Here is a 19,876-nt window from a genome sequence, read left to right as displayed (position 1 = left end):
TAACTACATCCTCCTTGGATAAACAGGAGGTAAATAGAGCTAAATGGCTCTATTTACTTGTCTCTGTTTTTCAGTCATTTTAGATTTTGAATTGTAAGAGTTAATTTAGTTAGTTGATACCAACAGAGTACTTACACATGAAAATAGTTGCTCAGGGAAGAAAGATGTTGCATCTATGTTTTCTTTGAAAATATAAATGGTTTATAAAACAGAATTTTAAAAAGGTTTGCTTTTTCACTCACCGTCTTCCTTTCAAAAGGTAAGTTTTAGGCATGCCTTATGCCCTTTTCACTGTCAAGAAGCTGGATGCTATGCCTGTGTTTGATAACAACTCTTTGCTGCTTCTTTCTTTCTTTCTTTCTCCATTTAGTTTTCTGTGGAAAAAAATTAGGAAGCCACTGTCCAAAGGGCAGTTCAGAAGGGGAGGAGCAGGAAATGGAGACTGGAACAGAAGTGGAGCTAGGGCTATATATCCTCTCAAGTTTTTTTTACGGGGGAAACAAGCTAGTGAAAGAAAACCTGTTCTACCCTCAGACTACTCTTCACAGCAATTGTTGGAGAGTCAAACTTCCTGAAAAGGAAAAACAAGCAGGAAAAAATTGTAGTGGCATGTGTGTTCCCCTCACTGCACCACTTTTCTGCTCCCTGCCTCACTGCCAATTTGTCCTTGTCCCCTCTGTTGCCAGTAGGAGGTAGTGGACAAATGGCCTTGGGGGTCTTAGACACACAGCTTCAATATCCTGTGTGATGTGGAGCCAGGTGTTTCTCTCTGATTCTTACCATTCACTCCCATTCCATCTTTCTGTTTGTTACTTGAGTCTTTAGTTATTTCTTACACTGTGATTTTTGGTTTGTAATTACAAATGACCCTCCCTATATAGGATTGCTGGAAAATAATACAGCTACTGAGGCTGCATTTTGGCATTTATTTGGTACATTGAGGAGATTTTTATAAAAATATAAATCAGAAGACACATAATGCAATCTGCCAGAAAAGCAAGAGTGTTTATGGCAGTGGGCCAGGATACCCCTCTGAAAGGGTACCCTCTAGTCCCTGGAGTGGGGCTGAGGATGTGCTTGTGACGCTTTTGTCAATACCATTGTTTTTCAGATTCCCTGAAAGTAAGCAGTGTGAAAGACTAACCCAGAGCTGTGGTATTCCGACGTTCCCAAGGGTTTAGTCTGAGACATTTTTCTTGGAAAGTAATCACAATCTTCATATTTTGAATCTTGTCCTTGTAACAAGTATTTTCAGCAATCTCACTGAGGAGTAGAAAAGGCAAGTTAGAAACAAAGCCAACACTCACAGCTTGTGCAAAAACCCATTTGAACTCCAGTGAATGCCATGCAGTCAAATAAATTCTTTTTGTATCATCATGAAAGTCTCTGTTAGACCTCTTCATGTCTTCTTGTAATCTGTCCATTAGTTGATGCGTAATCTCTGAACTTGTTTTGCATGCTACAGCTCATAATGTACTAATGGAATAAACACAGTTTCATTATGCAGAATACAGACCTAATTCTCAGTGGGTGTTTTCATGTGTTATGTATATATTTAAACTTTCTTTTCTGTCATCAATACCAGCAATAATGTTTTTGAGCAGCTCACAGATCATAAAAACCATCAAGAAACTATTGAATGATGACATTTCAGTCCAAAATTGTATTCTACTAATTTAAAGAAAGAGCAACTAGTGGTGGTGAATTAGTTTTGCCAGGATGCATCTTTTCTTAAACAGTGCATAGCAGAATATACCTCAGTGAAAACAAGTTAACCTTGTAAAAAATGTCAGGCTGTTGAGTTAATCCCAGTCTTAGATGGAGTTTGAATGTGCAGTGGTGCTATATAGTGTCTTTGATGGTATAGCCCTATTCAGCAGTTGGTGGGAGCCACATGCTGGTGGGAGAACAGAGGATATGTCCCTGGACTGAGGGATACAATGAGATGTAGAAGCAGGACTGATGTTGAAGCAGGACAGATAGAAGAAGGGCAGCCTTGTTAGCCCAAGCACCCTTCATTGTTAGTTTTGCCATCCTGCTCACAAGACAGAGCTCCCACTGTGCTTCAATGCCATGGTAAAGGTCAGTGGGGGCTCAAACACTGCTTTGTGGAGTCTCTTGCACATCACAGAAACATAGAATAGCCTGTGTTGGAAGGGACTTCAAAGCTCCTTCCAACCCTCATTCCATGGCCAGGGACACCTTCCACTAGACCAGGTTGCCCTGTTCAGCCTGGCCTTGAAGACTTCCAGGGATGGGGCAGCCACAGCTGCTCTGGGCAACCTGTGTCAGGGCCTCGCCACCCTCACAGCCAAGAATTTCTTCCCAGTATTCCATATGAACCTACTCTCTGTCAGTGGGAAGCATTCCCTTTTGTCCTATCTCTCCAGGCCCTTGTAAGTAGCAACTCCATATTTTTTGTAGGCTCCCTTCAGGTTAAAGGTTTTGTAGGCTCCCTTCAGGGAAAGCCACAGTTAGGACACCCCTGAAGCCTTCTCTTCTTCTCCAGGCTGAACAATCCCAAATCTCCGTCATTCCTCATAGGAGAGGGGCTCCATCTCTCTGGTCAGCTTGGTAGCCCTTCATAGTCCATAGGGGGGCACATGCACCATTTTGTGGGGTGCATATGCAGGGACACTGCATGACCCTGACTAGCTGGCTTTGAAGTCTTGTTTAAAAAGAGCAGGTCTACTGCCATGTTATCTTCACTAGAGCTATCTGATAATTTTCTGACATAGCAAAGACTAACATCATATTTGCTGTCTTCAAAACCCAAGTCTTAAAATCAAGAAATCTTGGGGTCCTAAGTTTCCAACAAATCCAGACTTAAGTGACAACTGCCACAAGGCTCCAAGTTCCAGTAGATGTCAAATATGTGGGACTGACAGACTGACCCTTATTTATATCAAGGGGCATCTTGTCAGTGCTATTAGTAGATGCTATTATATCCTGTTTTCTGGACAGCTGCTTTTGGTTTCCAACCATAAAAAGCTTCTGATTGATTTTGGTGCCACCTTCTGATCAACAAAAATTAGGCAGCTTTTACAATGAAGCATTTGCTGATGGTGCGTTTGCATGCACTGCCTACACAGGATGTTGGTGGCACAGAGACTGATGTTTTTGCAGGGTTATTTTACAAACCTTACCCTCTCAAGGCAGGACTACAGGTACATGGATTGTTTCAGCTTAAAATCATGCTGCGGAGAAAAACTTGTCAAAATTATCATTCTTTAGAACAAATACTTCTGGTTTCATAGATGTCTTGATGTGAAACATTCAAGGTCTACTTGGGGTACTTTTTTGTCTTGTGTTTGCAATATGGATGTTCACAGTAATAAAACTTAAATATCAATGTATGCTGCAAATTTTGGAATGGTAGGATGTATAAGCATCTGTATTTATGATGATGATTATCTAATATCCATTTCCATAGGAACAAGACCATTTTGTTTTACTTCAACATTCTGAAATGTGCCAGCCCTGTAGTGTTAATAAACCTACAGTGCCCTACAACACAGGTGAGTGCAAATGTAGAGATAAAATATTTCCCCTGCATCTTAGTCATGGTGCTTAAAAATGAGACATGTATTTGTTTGGATTTAAAAATTGTTGTTCATTTCCTTCAAAATACAACATGGTTGTTTTATAAATGACTTGTAGCAAGCACACTCTTTGAAATGTGTGATGGTCAGAAAAATGAAATGGAAATGTGTGAGATGGTATATTTTGGATAAGAACAGACAAAAAAAGTCTGCTGACTTGAATACAACAATTTTTTATTTATGAATTCATCACAGCTAGCTATCCAGTAGTATACAGTGCATGCAGAAAATATTGATTTGCACCTAAGGTCTTCAAAGCTGAACATGTTCAAGAAATTGTGCATATTGCCAGTGACAGGAGTATCTGGGTGTGATTAGAGCCTATGGCTCTTCAAAAGTGAAGATTTTGAAAGCTTGTTCTTGCCTTATGTCACAGTTTGTACTCTCTTTGTTGTGCTGTGGCTCCTCATGGAGTTGTGAAATAAACCCAGTCACTGCATTTGTGTGGGTTAAGATTAACCTCCTGATCTTTCTCGCAAGACAATTTTCCTGATCTTAAAACATGGAAATCTTCAACAAGAAAGAGCAAGAACCCTCTTAACACTGGCTAGTTGCTGTCAGAATGAAAACTTGCTCCATCAGCTGCAGATTTGCTTCAGGAATCCCCATCTGTCCCCATGCAGACATTGACACTGTTCCCCTGCAGTCCTTAGGCCTTTTACTAGAACAGTTCAGTCTGTTCAGAAATATGAGGTCATTGTGTGGGATTTGACTGGTGCTGTGGTCAAATTGGCAATGGCCAGTAATCAAATAGGGTGAAATACTTGTTGAAGGAGAGTTTTTGGGAGCAAAGTAGTTATTTTGTTCATTTTCAAATATGTAACAGCTCCAAAACTAAGAATGCTGGTTTTGAATTCTGTTTGTTACTACAGATAGTTAAATGACTGGTCTTTTTGAAAAATGCTGAAGAATTTTTTTTTTATTATTCCTCTTTTGAACTACAAACAGGGTCCTTCATTCCTGACCTATACATATAAATAGCAGGAGAAAGAGCCCCCAAGAACTAACATGAGAAGAGCTTCAGTTCTTGAATAATACGGATTTGAAAACTGTTATTACAGTCCATTGGATCCATAGACAGCACATTTCACTGCCTGTTTCATAGATAGCAAACAGTTTGTAGTGAAGTGTGTACTGGCCTAGTCACCTGTTGCCCCAGCAAGGACAAAACTCTTCTTTCTTTGTTCCTTGGCCTGTGGGTAGTCCATAGGACTTAAATACTCGTATAGAAAGACCCCCTTGCAGTATCTGCTGTGTTCTACCTGACCTCTTCCCAAAATTCCTTTTGTTTAATTACTTATGACGGAATGCCCTTGACATGAAAGAAAGTTTTGATGCATGATGTCTCTCTGGTACTTGGACAGCAGAGCTTTGCAAAGGGTGTTTGGATAGCACAGCTTTGGAAACAAAGTGCCTTCTAGAAAAGGCTGAAACTTGCTGTAAAGATGGAATTCAAACCACCTCACAGTCTTAATGCTGAGGAGTCAGAATGTCTGTCCTTAGTGTGATTCCAGGGACCAGCAGTACCTTCAGAATCTGTTCATCGGGGCAGCCACTTCTCCATATCCTAAATATAAATCACAACTTCTCAATGGATGCATTCAATAAACCCTAGTCCTCACCTGATTTCTCACATAAATCCAGCTTATAACAGCTATACCTTGAGTAACATGAGCATCCTTCTTGACATAGGCATCCCCTGGCTTTGTAACTCCATTCTTAGTCTACAGTTAAAAGTCACTTTTGAGTGATTGACACCTAACTTGACAATATTTGTATAGATGCAATTGACTGAAGAGGTTGTGTAGAAGGATGGAGTAACAGTACCCGAGACTTCGGATTTTAGTGAGACTTTCTTTAAATAAAGTTCTCCTTATACATGTAGTAGAAAGAAATTGCATGTATCCTGTGGAAGTAGCTGTCACAGCACCTTGCTCATATATACTGCTGCTGATAGATGTAGAGGAGGAAAAAACCTGAGAGGTTTTTTATTGCTCCCCCCCAAAAAATACTCTTCTCAACAGACTGAAAGCTCTTCTTGCCTATCAGAATGTGTAGAATATAAGAAGATACAGAGAGGGGCTTGATATGGCAGATATGAGGAGAACACACTTTGAAAGTGTTTTCTATCAAAGAATTCTAGAAGTATTCATTTAGGGAATCAAAAGGACAACATATCTTTTCTAAATCCTGCAGTAAACATTAGTGAAGGCAGTGGCATTTTCCTTCCTGTTCCATTACACCGACTATTCTTACCCTTCTCTACCCAGAGTGTGCCTTTACTTACTTTTTTCTTTTCTTGCAGCTTTGTGTCTCAAAGTGCCCAGACAGGTTTGCAACCTACATTGATGTTCAGGCTTCCTACAGATATAGACCAGATCAGTGGAATTACTTCAGACAGTTCTGCAAACCTGGTTTTAACAATCCTCGCAAGGTGTGTATTTATCTGTAGATGATAAAGTACATTTTTTCTTCAAGCAGTATTTAATATGCATGATTTTACTGAGCTGCATCTAAGATTTGAATTATTCTGATTCCAACATATAAGGAGGTATCCCATTTATGTGATTTGACAGTTGTTTAATCCAGGCTGAAGGTCTTGAATGCACACTAAACCTCCACTCTTCAAATGATTGCTGTTAGCTTAAAAGACTACCTGCAGCTACTCATGCAGTTGCAGTACTGTGGCAAGCAGTATCCTTTAGTACTGAAGTACCCCACAGCAGTAGAGTGTCTCAAATCAATTCTTAAGGCTCCTAAGTCATCTGTAGTTACTTGGAAAGTTAGCCAAGAAAATTAATCTATCCTTCGTATAACTGACTTTGCACTCAAATGTACTGCATTACTTTTCCCTTCTTTAAAACATCTTGCAATTCAGCTATATTAATTGGGTTAAATTCTTACTTTTCTTTAAGAGAAAAGGTGAAGGGTGGGCAAGGAACAATTGTCCAGTCCGTTCTGGCTTAGATGCTGATCGAAAGGTCATTTCTTTTATGTCACTAGAAAAGAAAAGAATAGTCTTTTCCCAAATCACAATGACAGTTTGGATTCTCACTTAGATATAAGTGTATCTTGCAGCTCCATCAGTGAAATTTGGGGAGGAGGCTACAAGGCGCAGTTTGGGGCATTCCTTCAGACTGGGTGAAAAACAAACATACTGTTATACTGTTATTCAGAGTTCCTGTTTTTTCCCCTTTTTAGTCTGTTGCTCAAGTCCTGCGTGATGAAGATTGCCCTTCGATGATCATTCCAAGCAGGCCTTGTGAGTAGTTCTCCTTCTTATACACATCTTAGTAGATTGTGAGCATTCATATTAAAGCTCAACTCCAGTCTGAAATGTGTTTTGCAGCAACATCACTAGGAGCTGTTTGTTATCTGACATTCACATCCATTCAGTTTTAAAGTATAAATCAATTCAATTTGAAAATATAAATATTTATTGATATTTTTTCTAACAGTCATCTGGGAATATTCAGCGTGTGATCAGGTCAAGCTGAGCACTTTCTTGCTCTTGAATCATCACTGATAGCAAAAGCTCTTCAACTTAAATTGTGCCTGCCAAAACAAGAGCAAGTGATGCCATTGGCATAAAGAAAATGCTACGAATGTTGGAAGGATCATATGGCCAGGTGTTGAAATTTAAATGATACTTCAGCCCAGTTACAATGCAGCTCTCTTTTCAGTTCAATGCTGGCTATGCAGGACATACGGAGGAATTCAGGAGCAAAAAATGTCACTATGGTCAGCAAGTGTTTCTGAGTAGATAACTACTGATCTCAGAGCTCATCTCAGCTGCACAAGTGTAGTATTGACCCAGAATCTTACAGAATAAGAAATTGCTGTTTAGTTTTGTCATACTTTAAAGTAGGGATCATGTAAACCAGGAACAGGACATTAAAAGGAGAAGGTATGGATTAAATTTTTAAAACATAGTCTGAATTTGTATGAAAACTGAAGTACTGACCCAAAAGACATAAAATAATTTGCAAAGAATCTCTTATATTCTTTTAGACTACATCAATGGGCAAAGATTACAGCAGGAGGAAAAGATATGTTAAGATACGTTGTTTAATCATTTAGTCAGAATAATTGCTGGGGGAGATACATCAGACTGAATATTGAGCCCTGGCATCAGTATTTGCTGGAATCTGGTAAGGGAAACACTGAATGGTTATGTAAAGTATACCTCTGAAGGAGGACTCACCTGCTCTTCTCTTTGGAATGAAACCAAGGATGTTTTGCAGCAAAGAACAGGGCAGAGTAAATGAGTATGCAAACATCTCCTTTTCTTGATTTTTTATAATCTCGTCTTCCCTCTCTCTGACCCGTTGTTTCTGTCTTTTTTCCATTGCTTCATCTCCAAGAATATCTAGTGATAGTGGCTGGTATTGGAGCTCATCTGGCATATAAGGAAAATGACACTTGCTGTTATATATTGGTTTGAGGCTAATATGATTCATGACCAGTCAAGTTGAATCTGTCCTTGGAGGCTGGTCTGATTATTACCATAAAATGGCATATTTGGGAAGCTGTAGTTTTTATAAGCTGCCCAGATACTGCCAGAGAGTAAGTTCCACATTTATTACAAATTCTTAAACTCCTACGAATAGTATTGTTGTTTTTTGGTACGACCTAGAATCTCCAGTTGAAATCTATGATCCCACCCTGCCTAAGCTTAGACAAAAAGCCTCAGAGCATAAAAATCATAATCTTGAATGCAATGGCTCTTCCAAGATTTGTCAAAGTCAACATATTGCTAGATAATCAGCTGAAAAACAATTGACTGTGAATCTGAAATTATTTAAATATGTTGCAAAACACACATGATAAAAGCAGAGCTTGACATGAGATGTAATATGCAGGCTTTGTTTTGATATTTTGAATAGTTCTGAAGAGATGCTTCCCAGACTTCTCCACGAAGAATGGTGTGTTGACCGTGGCAAATCAGACTACATTCAAAGATGGAAGAGGGAAAACAAGAAATGTAACTGATCTCAGGGAAGCTGCAAAGTAGGTTTTACCCTTCTTCAGTGTCTGTTGGATTCTGAGATTCACAATAATTTATTAATTTTAAAAAATCAGAATCTGTTGTAGCAAATGACTGAGGCTACTCAAGCAAGACTTGGTAGTAAATGGTCTCTGTACCTGAGCACTTCCAAAGTTCCATTAAGGAAATCCAGAACTGTGATATGCAGAAAGGAGCAAAAAAGTGCAAAAAGCTTAAGTCTGATGGTCTCAGTCATTTTTTGAAATAATTCTTGTTTTTCCTAGCAAAAATAAATTTTGCGAGGAAGGTTCCATGAGGTTCAAAATGCAATCCTCGTGCTGCAGGTTTCAGGCTAGCCAGGAATGGCCTTGGCTGTGCTGTTCTGTGATGACCTTTCTACCACCATGGGCTGGCCTAGTGCTTTGGGCATCTCCCCTCATCTGAGTGCTCCTGCTTCTGGTAAAACATAATGTATTAGGCTGTTCTTCAGAAAAATATTATACAGGCAAGCGTTCTGCAGGATAGAAAAACAGTTCCATGAAGTTGCTTTACTGACCTGTTTTCTGGTTCTATGCTGTTAGCAGTTCTAGAATCATTACTGTTTGTCCCTTGGTACATTGCAGATATTGATAGTGTACACTTGTCTTGTGACATAATAAACAATTCTGACAATAAAGCCTTTTTAATTCATTTTTTTCAGGAATTGTAGAGACATTCTTATGCATATTTTTTCTTTGCTGTAACTGTGATTGATATTGGCTTGGTGGCAGAACTGGAGCTGAAGTATTGTAGTATACTCTTATCACTACCAAAGATATTTCAAATTCTTTCACTGATCGTATTTGCTGTTTAAATAAATTCTCCTTTTCTACCTGAAGCAACCTGTTGTTTGATTTCTCTTTTCTCAGTGGCATCAATAATGTCCTGGATGCAAGATCAGTTGGAATGAAAATTTTTGAAGACTATGCCATTTCTTGGTATTGGATTTTAATGTAAGGGGTTTTTTTAGTACTTTTAGTGTTTCCAAACTCAGTTTTGAAATGTGCAGGAAATAAAAAAAATAGATTGTGTATGTGTTTGGTACATATTCTACTTTAAAACTCAATGAGCAACTGTAATTTCCTTTCATCATAGATGATATTAAGGTTGTTACGGTTCTGTGGATGAGACAAGGATAGTACAGCATACACACAGAGTGTCACTTGGTCTGGAATAGCTTTTTAATGTCCTGCCAGTCAGAAAATCAGGAGGAGCAGTGTTCTGTTGCAGCACCCATGTGTGTAGCAATTCCAAACCTGAAAAATCTTAATTAAGTAACTTTCAAACCAGTTGCAGTTGCCAAATGTCACTAGTACATGTATAAAAGAGATAGTTTCTAAATTGGTGCAAGCAATGTACAGTTAAACCCATTATAGTCCCTAAGTTCAATATAAATCCATAACTCCAATGCAGCAGGCAAAGCAACATCAAGAACAAAAATTATTGAACAGTATTAATTTCATCTTGCAATTAATATTAATTAATCACCAATTAATTAAAATGCAGCACCAAAACAAGAGAAGTAGCTACTTTGCTGAAGCAAATATGTAAGTATTTGTGAACTCCTAGCCCATTAATATTGGACCAGTGTGTTCTATTTAGACAGGAACAGAAGTCATCGCCAGGTGAGAACCTTTAACATACACATATTAAGCATACATTAGTTAATCCTGAATGCAAATCCACAGCATTTAATACATACTTTAGATAATAATGTGGAGATTTAGTTGGTTCAGAAACACAAGTTGTTAGCTTTTAAAGGTGTTTAGTCATTAGTGGAAAGACAGGTTTCTCATACTCTGATACTCAGCTCACAATATTTAGTAGCAGGAAGCTCACAGATATTCAGCAAGCTTGGGTCTCTCTATCTCTTACTGAAATCAGGCTTGTGGTACAGATTCTTTCAAAGGAGATACCGCTGAACACACTGGACACAGAAATGACCTTTGTTTTGAACAGAAATTCTAAATATTGGAACATGTTTCCACATTTCAAATATGGTATTTTTTTGTAAGGAAGTGTTGCCACTTCAGAGTAGTTGGACAGAATTTTCTTTACACTTTTCACCAAATGATAACATAGATCAAATGATTTCTGGACAAATATATTTAAGTGCCAGAGTGTGGGTGAAGTTTTTGACAGTGAAGGCTTGATACTGAAGGGAGGCTGGATTAAAATTTAAATATTGCTGTAGTCTTTTTAACATACCCCAAAAGAACTACTGCTTCGAGCTTCAGTTTAAGGGAACTAGTCTGCTGAAGACAGTTGCTACTGTGTACTCAGTTTTGGTGTTAGGACTCATGTATAGCTAAAGATAATTTTAGTTAAAGGTAATTTACTGCTTTCAAGATGGAGCTCCAAAACTACAACTTTTCTTGAGGAAAACATTCTGAATTTCAGTAAATCATTCAGAAAGGGAAAATACATCAGGCTAGGAAGCCATTATAGAGGCAGGACTTAAGACAAACTTAGAAAGCTTTAACTAAATAAGCTGACGTGATTTTTTTATGATCAGGCTGCCCCATTTTTTAGCTTTGGTTATTGGCTAAATAAGCTGGGGACATTCAGAGGAAAAGTTACTGAACACAGGCGAGAAGGGGGTTTAATTTTTTTTGAGTCTGTACTCATACAAAATTTGCATGTAACACCTACTAAAAATAATGAGACATGAAATGTTCTTTGAAGCATATGAGCTTATTTGTTTGATGGGATTAATATCCATATTGCTTTCTTCATAATTGTTTAGAAAGCCATGCGGACTGAAAAAGCCTTTTGCAATAATTTTTTTTCCTTTCTGACTTTCTTTCTAGGAGTGAAATTAAAACAAATATTACATTACATTACATTATATTATATTATATTATTATCTTGATGAAGAGAAGGCACTGTTGATGTCTTTCCTAGGGACTCCGTAGAAAGGCTATTAACAGTTTCTTTCTATGCATCATAGTGCCCTGATCATTTCCTCTTCTGATCAGTAGAAGCAGTGATGAGTAGAAATTATGTCCTCCTAACCTCCTGATGGTTTTTCTCCTAAATTTAATTTTTTTTTCCTAGGAAGCTTCTAGAATGTTGTTTACTAACATTGTTTCTTTGCAAGCAGGGATTTTCTGTGGAGGACATAAACCAGCAACTTCCCCACACATAGGTATTCCTCCAATTTCACTTTCTGTACTGTAGATTAGACTGTGGCCTGAAACAGGCATTGAGCTTTTCAGCTGGTGTAAGTGACAAAAAAGGTATTCCATTAATCCCATTCAACCAGCCTGAGAACCTCATACACATAAACATTTCAAGCTCTGCCCTGTGAGATCATCATATATAAGCTGTTTGTTTGTAATGGCAGATAACAGCCATGAGAATATATTTCATAATGAAGATTTTTAAATACTTTTTTACAAATCATGCTATTATGTGAGATGAAGTGACCCTCATTTGGAATAACAGGAATGTAAGAAAGTGAATAGATTCTTACACTCATTTTCCCTGTGTTTCTGTTTCTTCACTTTCTAGTGGACTGTTCATTGCAATGATGCTGAGTCTGCTGTTCCTTGTGTTATTGAGGTTCACAGCTGGGGTTCTCTTCTGGATTTTCATCTTTGGTGTGATTGGAATTATAGGTTATGGTAGGTATAATTTTCTAGCCTCTGACACTATTTTTTCTTACTGCTTAAGTCTAGAAAATCAGTAGTTACTTAAATTAAATGGTACAATTGGGTGAATTAATGCCTAGTTTTAGACACAATTAAGTAAGAAGGACATAAATGGCAGCAAAATGCAGTAAGAATCCAGCTGTGCTGATACTTAGCAGCAGATGTAGTAATCTGCATTACCTATGCACAGTATGCTTAGTCTGTAATCACTTGTACTGATATTTCTTTCCCATATATATGATATCATAATTGCTAGTCTCAAAGTGATGCATTTTTGGGTTTTGCTTACCTGATAGGCTTCTACAAAAGCAAAACATTTGGCTTGTAAGACTTTTTTAAAAAAATTGTCTTTGCCCTCTTCAGACACACTACTGTTTTATTGATTGTTTTTTAAAAGGCATCTGGCATTGTTACTGGGAGTATGATCATCTTAAAGGAATACCTGGATCTGACCTCACTGTTTATGATATTGGATTCCAGACGGACTTCAAAGTGTACCTGCAACTGAGGCAAACATGGTTAGCATTTAGTAAGTGCCCTTTTACATTTGGTATCAGTTAATGGATATTCAGGAAAATCAGTCAGTGTCTTAATACACTTTCTGCCTTGTTAAATCTCCTCCTCTCCACATGTTGCTCAGAGGAGAAAGCAGAATTCCCTTTCTCTGTATTGTGTAAAAATATGCTTTTTTTAAGGAGACTAGTATATTTGTAAGGGGAGATAATGCAATCACACTAGTGATAAGAATGCAAAAATCTTTTGTTATGAGCATTCTGCTTCCTGTGTGTTCAGTCTTCACCATGGGGAAAGCAGAAGGCAATAATTGAGTTCATCATGACAAGGTTGCACGAGGAAGGGTACTTTTCTCTCTCAAATTATTTTTTCTCCCTCTTTGAGAGTCCCACAAATGAGATTAATAAGTCACATTAATAACTGCATTCCTTTTGTGTCTCGGAATCATAAAATATGCTGGGTTGGAAGGGTCCCCTCAGGATGATCAAGTCCAGCTCCTGGCTCTGCACAGGACATTCCAACAATCCCACCCTGTGCCTGAGCGTATTGTCCAAATGTACCTTGGGCTCTGGCAGCCTTGGGGCCATGACCATTCCCTGGGGAGTCTGTTCAGTGCCTGACTCTTGGGGAAGAACCTTTTCCTGATTTCCCACCTAAATCCCCTGACCCTGCTCCAGCTGTTCCCTCAAGTCCTGTCACTGCTCATGAGAATGAAGAGATCGGTACCTGCCCTTATAGTTGCCCTTGTGAGGATGCTGAAGACCACAGTGAGGTCTCCTGTCAGTTTACACTTATGTCACTGAATTTTCTTGGCGTCTGATCTAAGACTTTGGAATTAACCATTTTAAACAAAATCCTACTGGAACAAGACAACCTGCAGCATACATTTCCCCCCCAAGAAAGGAGGAGCAGAAGAAGGAAAAAATAACTCTAATGTTACTTGCACTCCTGTTACTGCTCTGTTAGAAGACACACAGACTTTTAACTGATGATGAATGGATCATAACCAAAAACACTGCCTTTCTCTATTGGTAGCTAAATTAATAGAATGGTAACTTGCTGCTTAAATATCCTGTCTCTTCTTTATGTCTTCATTTGCTTCTGTGTTGGATCATTGAGCTTATGTGGCATCTTATATATATATATATATATATATATTGTTGAGGCAAAGCTTTTTAGTGTGCTCTCCTTAGAGAATCTTAGGACTTTATTGTGTGGTTTTTTTCCTGTAACTCTTCAGGCTCTTCCCCTGCCTGGTTCTTAGCAGCCAGTGTATAGTTTACCTAGAGTTTTGTGTCACTTTCACAAGAGTAAATTTCAGTACTCAGGAATTAAATTGCTTTTCCAATATCACACAGCAAAGTAAATAGTTACATACCCTTGAAGAAAACATAGTTGGAGTCCTAGTCTAGAATTCATGTACTGATGTTGCTTGCCTTTTTCACAATATTTTGGACAAGTACATTAATCTAACAGAGCCAAATTGGAATGAGACCAACTCATCAATGAAACCTGTTTATGTATTCCTTCATGGGAAAATGGCATTGAAATGTATTTAACAAAAACTTTGTTCTGAACAAGGTCCGTGGCTCTTAGCACCACAGCAATCACTTGCCACCTGCAGTTCTGTTGCTGGGGTAATATTTGGGATTGCAATTCAGCATCATCTGTGACTATTGGGTCTGATATTCTGAGACTATGTTTAAGATGTGGGACCTAAAGCCAAATGTCATCTTCCTTTGCAAACCTTCATATAAGTTTTTGGATACTTAAGGGTACTGTCCATTCTGTCTTCCTCTCCCTCCACAGAACTTCTTGGTTTCAGCTGGAGGACACAGGTCCTGCTGCGTACAACAGCCTGCCCCTACTGGGCTGGTTTAAGTGTTGTCTAATGATCTGAAGCACCAAAAATAAATGGATATGTGTCAGAGTCGGAGGATGTGTGCTTCAGGCATTAAAGACTCAGTCTTCTCTAGGTGAAGTTCCCAGAATTTTCTTACTTTCTACTGCAGAAGTAGGTTTCGAACCAACATGAATAGAAAGCAGACAGACACAGACTCTACTGAAATCAGAGTTATCATTCAAATACTGCTTATAACTAAGAGCTCTCTGCTCTCTAATATCAGAGCATGGTTCTAGCAACACAATTGGAAGGTGAAAGTAATTTGACCAGGATGGTCCTATCTTAGTCTTGGGTTTTTTGGTTGTTTTTTTTTTTTTTTAACTCAAATCAGGTGAAAGGAGCTCATGCCAGGTTAGTACTCAAACAAACCTTTTGATTTTAGTATATCTACATTTTAGAACAGTGTAGGTCAGAAATGTGCACACTTCATGAAAAACTTGACTCTTCATCTCCTTTTTTTTTATTGTCTAAATACTACAAATGAGCAACAGTATAGCATGAACAAATGCTTGTATTATGAGCAAATTTCTTGTTTATGGAAAGTACAATTTTTAAAGGATGAACTGAATTAAGGCTAGGTACTGCAGTCACATTGAAGTAATTTTTTATCTTTCTCTGAGAATTATATGTTCCATTTTTCTGTTAAAAATATGAATATCAGGGTCATGTGCATTCTGACTAACTCACTGCACATAGAATTTTTTTTCAATGGCACTTAAAAACCTATGAAATGGGATTGAAGTTTGGCAGGTGCAGTTGGAGAAAGAACTGCTCAGGCAGAGAATTTTACAGAGTTCATGAACAATAGTTCAAATTACAAGTTTGTAATTTGAAAATTACAGAAGCAGCATATCGGTTTGGTTCTTGATAAATCTAATTTCTTTATTTGCTTGTTTACAGTGATAATACTTTGTGTTGTTGAGGTCATAATCATACTGATGCTGATCTTCCTAAGAAATCGGATTCGGATTGCTATTGCACTGCTGAAGGAAGGTAGTAGGTATGTTTGTCTGATTTTAATATATGTTGAATTTTATTGAATGATCTCTAGAGTTCTTCTTGAACTCCATCTTGCACTACCAAGGACAGAAAATTGGGGTTTAAAATACAACAAATGCATTTTTTGAATGAAACAGGTTCAACAAGGAATTAATGGGAGGCATTCAGGGAATATCAGTTACCTTTTAATGAGGTTGTGCTTAATAGAGCTTTCTCTTTTAAAATAAGGTATTTCTTATCTTTCCACTTCTTGCCTTAAGAATACATACACTGTTAATGTAACCACATGCCCTTAGTGCAAAGAAGATGTCTGAGCAGAAAATCTAGGTGTGGTACACTATTTATAGGAGCCTGGGACCTGTAAGTGCCAACTTTTCTCTGTCATTGGGTGGTCCCTGGAGTCATATACTAGTGGTAGAGGATTGGTGTTGTTTTGGCTGTGGCTTCTATTTGGGAAAGACTAGGAGATTCTACTGGGTCCAGTCGAACTTCTGTGTGGACAGGCATAAATCTGCAGAGAGAAGAGATTCCTGTGACCAGACGTTCTAAGAGGGTGCAGTCTAAAATATGGTTTTCTAGCTCTGAGTAAAGAAGAAAGCAAAGCAGGATATGGGAGTTTAGGGCCTAAGGGACCTCTTCATTGTGTGTTTCCTGAAATCTGCATAGGCTTTGTTCACAGTGGTTACTGTTTTACAGTTTTACACAGAACACTTAGTGGGGTGGCTTTGGTTTTGGTTTTTTTTTTGTTTTGTTTTGTTTTGTTTTTTTGGGGTTTTTGTTTGTTTGTTTGCTTGTTTGTTTTTTGTTTGGTTTGGGTTTTTTGTTTGTTTTTGGTTTAGTTTGAAGTTTGGATTTTTTTGGAGTATTGGGAGTATTAGAAAGGATAAATTAACTTAAAACTGACAGACTTAAAATGTCAGGCCCTTGGGTTTCGTTACAAGTAGGCTATGGTCTCATAGGTCCTGAAAGCAAGCCTGTGTTCTCAGAGCACATAGTGTTAGCTCTGAGTTCATCTATATGCACTTGCTTGTGGTTTTCTGCCATCTTTATTGCCACTGTGGTACACAGGAGTCACAATTTGGGATTTTTTTCATGGGTTTAAGAAATACTGAAGTTTGGCATTTAGCCAGGTATCTGTTTCCTGTCTTATGCTACTGTGCAACTAGAGCATAGCAATTAATTTAGGCAGCACTAAATTATACTCTTTAATTCCCATTCATTAAAATCCAGGGACACTTTTAACATTCTTCAAAACCTTTGTTCACAGCCTTGACAGGTGGAAGGATTTTAGAAAGTTCATAAACTTCTTGCTGATTAGTAATAACATTCTGTAGTTTTCCAGCAGGATGGAAAGGTCACTTGAAGGTGAACTTTTTGCTCTCATGCATAGTGGATGAGATGAAACACTGTGTGTAATTACTTTAAACCTAACAGACCAGGTCATGTATTTAGGAAGATAAAAAATAAGGTGCTAATGACTGGAAATCAAATTATGTTTTTCAATACCTTTTAGGTACATTTTCAAAAATATTACAGTTATAATGCCAGTAATTGACTTGAAATCCATAGTTAGAAACAAGAGTTCTTAATCAGTATTTTGGAATAATAGGGCATGGTCTTAATGGTAACTAAGAGGCCTTCCAATAACTGCTGAACACAGCTAATTTGTTGTGATTATTTCTCAGACAGCATAAGCTGTGTCCTCCTGTGTGACTCGTAAAAGACTTTTGTCTCTGCTCAGACAGCAATTGATGTTTGGCTCAAAACCTCTGAATTGCACATGACAGTTTCCTTGCGTTCCCCCCAGCATTTACTGCTTTGCCTTTAGAAACTGAGTAAATTTTTCTCCTTTTGCTGTCTGGAAACAGCATCCTATAAAACAAATAGCATAAGAGGTGCCCTAAGTTATAGGAGAAATACTGTAGGAAATAGTACTACACAGAAAGGTTTGTGATAAAGAGAGCCAGCCTGTAAGTTTCAGTAAACAAAGCACACGCTTTCTGAATTCACATCCAGTGGGATACCCAGCTGGAGATGTTCACTTCTGGGATAGCAGCAGGCTTACCAGGAGGGCTGGTATCAACTCCCACTTCCAGAGAATGAGTCCCTGGCAGGGTGGGAGCTAGCATGCTCAAGTTCCTGCCACTAGTCACATTCTAGCCACAGGAATTAGCAGTAGAATATCAGTCTACATATGCCTTGATATTAAAAGAAGCTCTCTAAGCTGTCAACAGGAGAAGGCAATTATTCCTTTTGCCTTCCATTAGTGATAGGTGAGCACCACTCATCTACAGCACATGGAAGGAAAGTCACATAGTTGCAGGAAGGTGTCAGTCTGTCCTGGCATTGCAAAGACAAGTTGACTGTCTCTGCCCCCACATAGCTAGCACTTAAGGCAGGAAAGTTGCTGAGAACAGAGTTGTCAAATACAAAATAGAATAAGGTAGTTTCAGGTCTGTAGGAGTGAAGGAAGAACACAGGATGAGCAGAGTGGGATAAGGGCGTAAAGGATCTGCAGCAATTGGCAAGAAGATGTCATGGAAATCAGTTAATGGCCTGGAAAGAGACTGATCTCTGAAGCAATCATGAAGACAGAGAAAGCAGAAGACAGGCTGGAACGTGGCAAGTGGAAAAAGTTCACTCTAGTACCATTGACAAAAGTGAAGTGCTAGAAATTACAAAGTCAAGGTTTGAACACATAAGAAAAAAATTCCTGCAGTATTCTGAGATCCCAGTACTAGGTTATGCTATGAGTGTCAACAAGGTTCTCAAAGCAAAATTGCTAGAAGAGGACTGATAAAAAGCTAGTTTCTGGAATTGTTACAGCTTATTGATATATTTTGTTTCTTTTATAGGGCAATTGGCTATATAATGTCTACACTGTTCTACCCAATCGTCACCTTCTTACTCATTGCCATTTGTATTTCCTACTGGGCTGTGACAGCTGTGTATCCTTCTGTCTGTGTACCTATCTGGAGCAAGTCTTCTGGTCTGCAAGACTAAATAATTTTCTGCTATTTCCCATTAATTAAACGAATATTAAGGGAGCTGTTTGGTCACTTAGCACTTACTCTTCTGATGCAATCTTCTTCACTGCACATCTACATGTGATGCACAAACCAGACAGTGATTTTATTAGAATTAAAAAAAAAAAAACTGGACTAAAAGTCAGGCCAAGGCAGGGGGATCATACAAAGCCTTGTGTACTGCATAAGGTTGACTCTTGGGGGTGAAAAAGGCCCTCAATGAAGTGAATACAGTCTTTAATGTGCTGTGTGCTCCATAGGCTTGGTGTTAATGGTTTCTTAGTTAACTGGAGGTGGAATGGGTTATGTATGTGTTTTGTTCAGAAAAATATGAGAAAGGAGTGAGAGAATATACAGTGCACTATCTCCTCTTAATTGCCTAACAGAAATCACTGTTTGTTCCTGAACAACAAGGGTTTGGTAAGGATTAAAAAAGGGGAAAATTGATAATTTAAAACCAGCTGTTATTTCATATGCAAAGAAGGTCAGTTGTTGCTGTTCAGCACAGTGTTAATTCATCCTTATGCTCTGTATCTACTTCTGCCAAAATACAAGAGCTACTGCGTAATCTGCCTTGTCAAAGATAGATGTGGAGGAGAGATGGGGATGGTTTTCAATGCCCCCTGCCCATTCTGATCAGGGGTGATTACAGCTCCAGGTATGAGTTTGCAGTAGTTCTCTAAGTAATGAGAGTACTTGGTCTTGTCTGTCAACCTTCAAGTATATCTCTGCAGAGCAAGAGCCGTTTTTCTGTTATCTACACAAGTTCTTTAGAGCTAGTGGTTACCCACTGCAGAATCCTAAGTTGCTCAAAAACCACAGTTCTATGATTCCTCCTTAAAATATTCCATTCAGTTTTTTGGCCACATCTGGAGAACCTGTGTATAAAGTAATGGCTAATCAAACACTGTGCAAGTATGCAAACCTGACTTGTGATCCGGAGGTAAGTGTAACAAATATTTCCCAATAAGGAAAGCTATACTAACTGTATTTCTTAATCACTATTTAATGCACTTCTAGTAAAAAATGCATGTATTTTAATTAATGAGTCCTCATGTTAAATCTGAAAATATTACCTAATGTTCAGGTAACACTTATTTTACAGACATAAACTAGTTTTTCTGCTAAACTATCCTGTAAATGTTAGCATTGTA

At 38.3% G+C, this 19,876-nt stretch overlaps 1 protein-coding gene across 1 annotated transcript in view; it reads left to right on the top strand.

The window, feature by feature from the left end:
- Positions 1 to 19,876, top strand: part of SLC44A5 (solute carrier family 44 member 5) — a 64,894-nt gene that overhangs the window by 34,661 nt on the left and 10,357 nt on the right. The window contains exons 5-14 of the mRNA XM_041398353.1: positions 3,434 to 3,518; positions 5,908 to 6,036; positions 6,804 to 6,864; positions 8,489 to 8,612; positions 9,498 to 9,581; positions 12,142 to 12,254; positions 12,679 to 12,810; positions 15,598 to 15,697; positions 18,552 to 18,644; positions 19,578 to 19,665. Of these exons, the coding sequence (XP_041254287.1) occupies positions 3,434 to 3,518; positions 5,908 to 6,036; positions 6,804 to 6,864; positions 8,489 to 8,612; positions 9,498 to 9,581; positions 12,142 to 12,254; positions 12,679 to 12,810; positions 15,598 to 15,697; positions 18,552 to 18,644; positions 19,578 to 19,665 (1,009 nt within the window). The remainder of the gene's footprint in view (positions 1 to 3,433; positions 3,519 to 5,907; positions 6,037 to 6,803; positions 6,865 to 8,488; positions 8,613 to 9,497; positions 9,582 to 12,141; positions 12,255 to 12,678; positions 12,811 to 15,597; positions 15,698 to 18,551; positions 18,645 to 19,577; positions 19,666 to 19,876) is intronic.

The sequence above is a fragment of the Onychostruthus taczanowskii genome, unplaced genomic scaffold (assembly GCF_017590055.1).
Source record: "Onychostruthus taczanowskii isolate IOZ18803 unplaced genomic scaffold, ASM1759005v1 scaffold144, whole genome shotgun sequence".
Lineage (NCBI taxonomy): Eukaryota > Metazoa > Chordata > Aves > Passeriformes > Passeridae > Onychostruthus > Onychostruthus taczanowskii.
The sequence above is the reverse complement of the archived record's forward strand: the minus strand, read 5'-3'. Positions and strand labels throughout refer to the sequence as shown.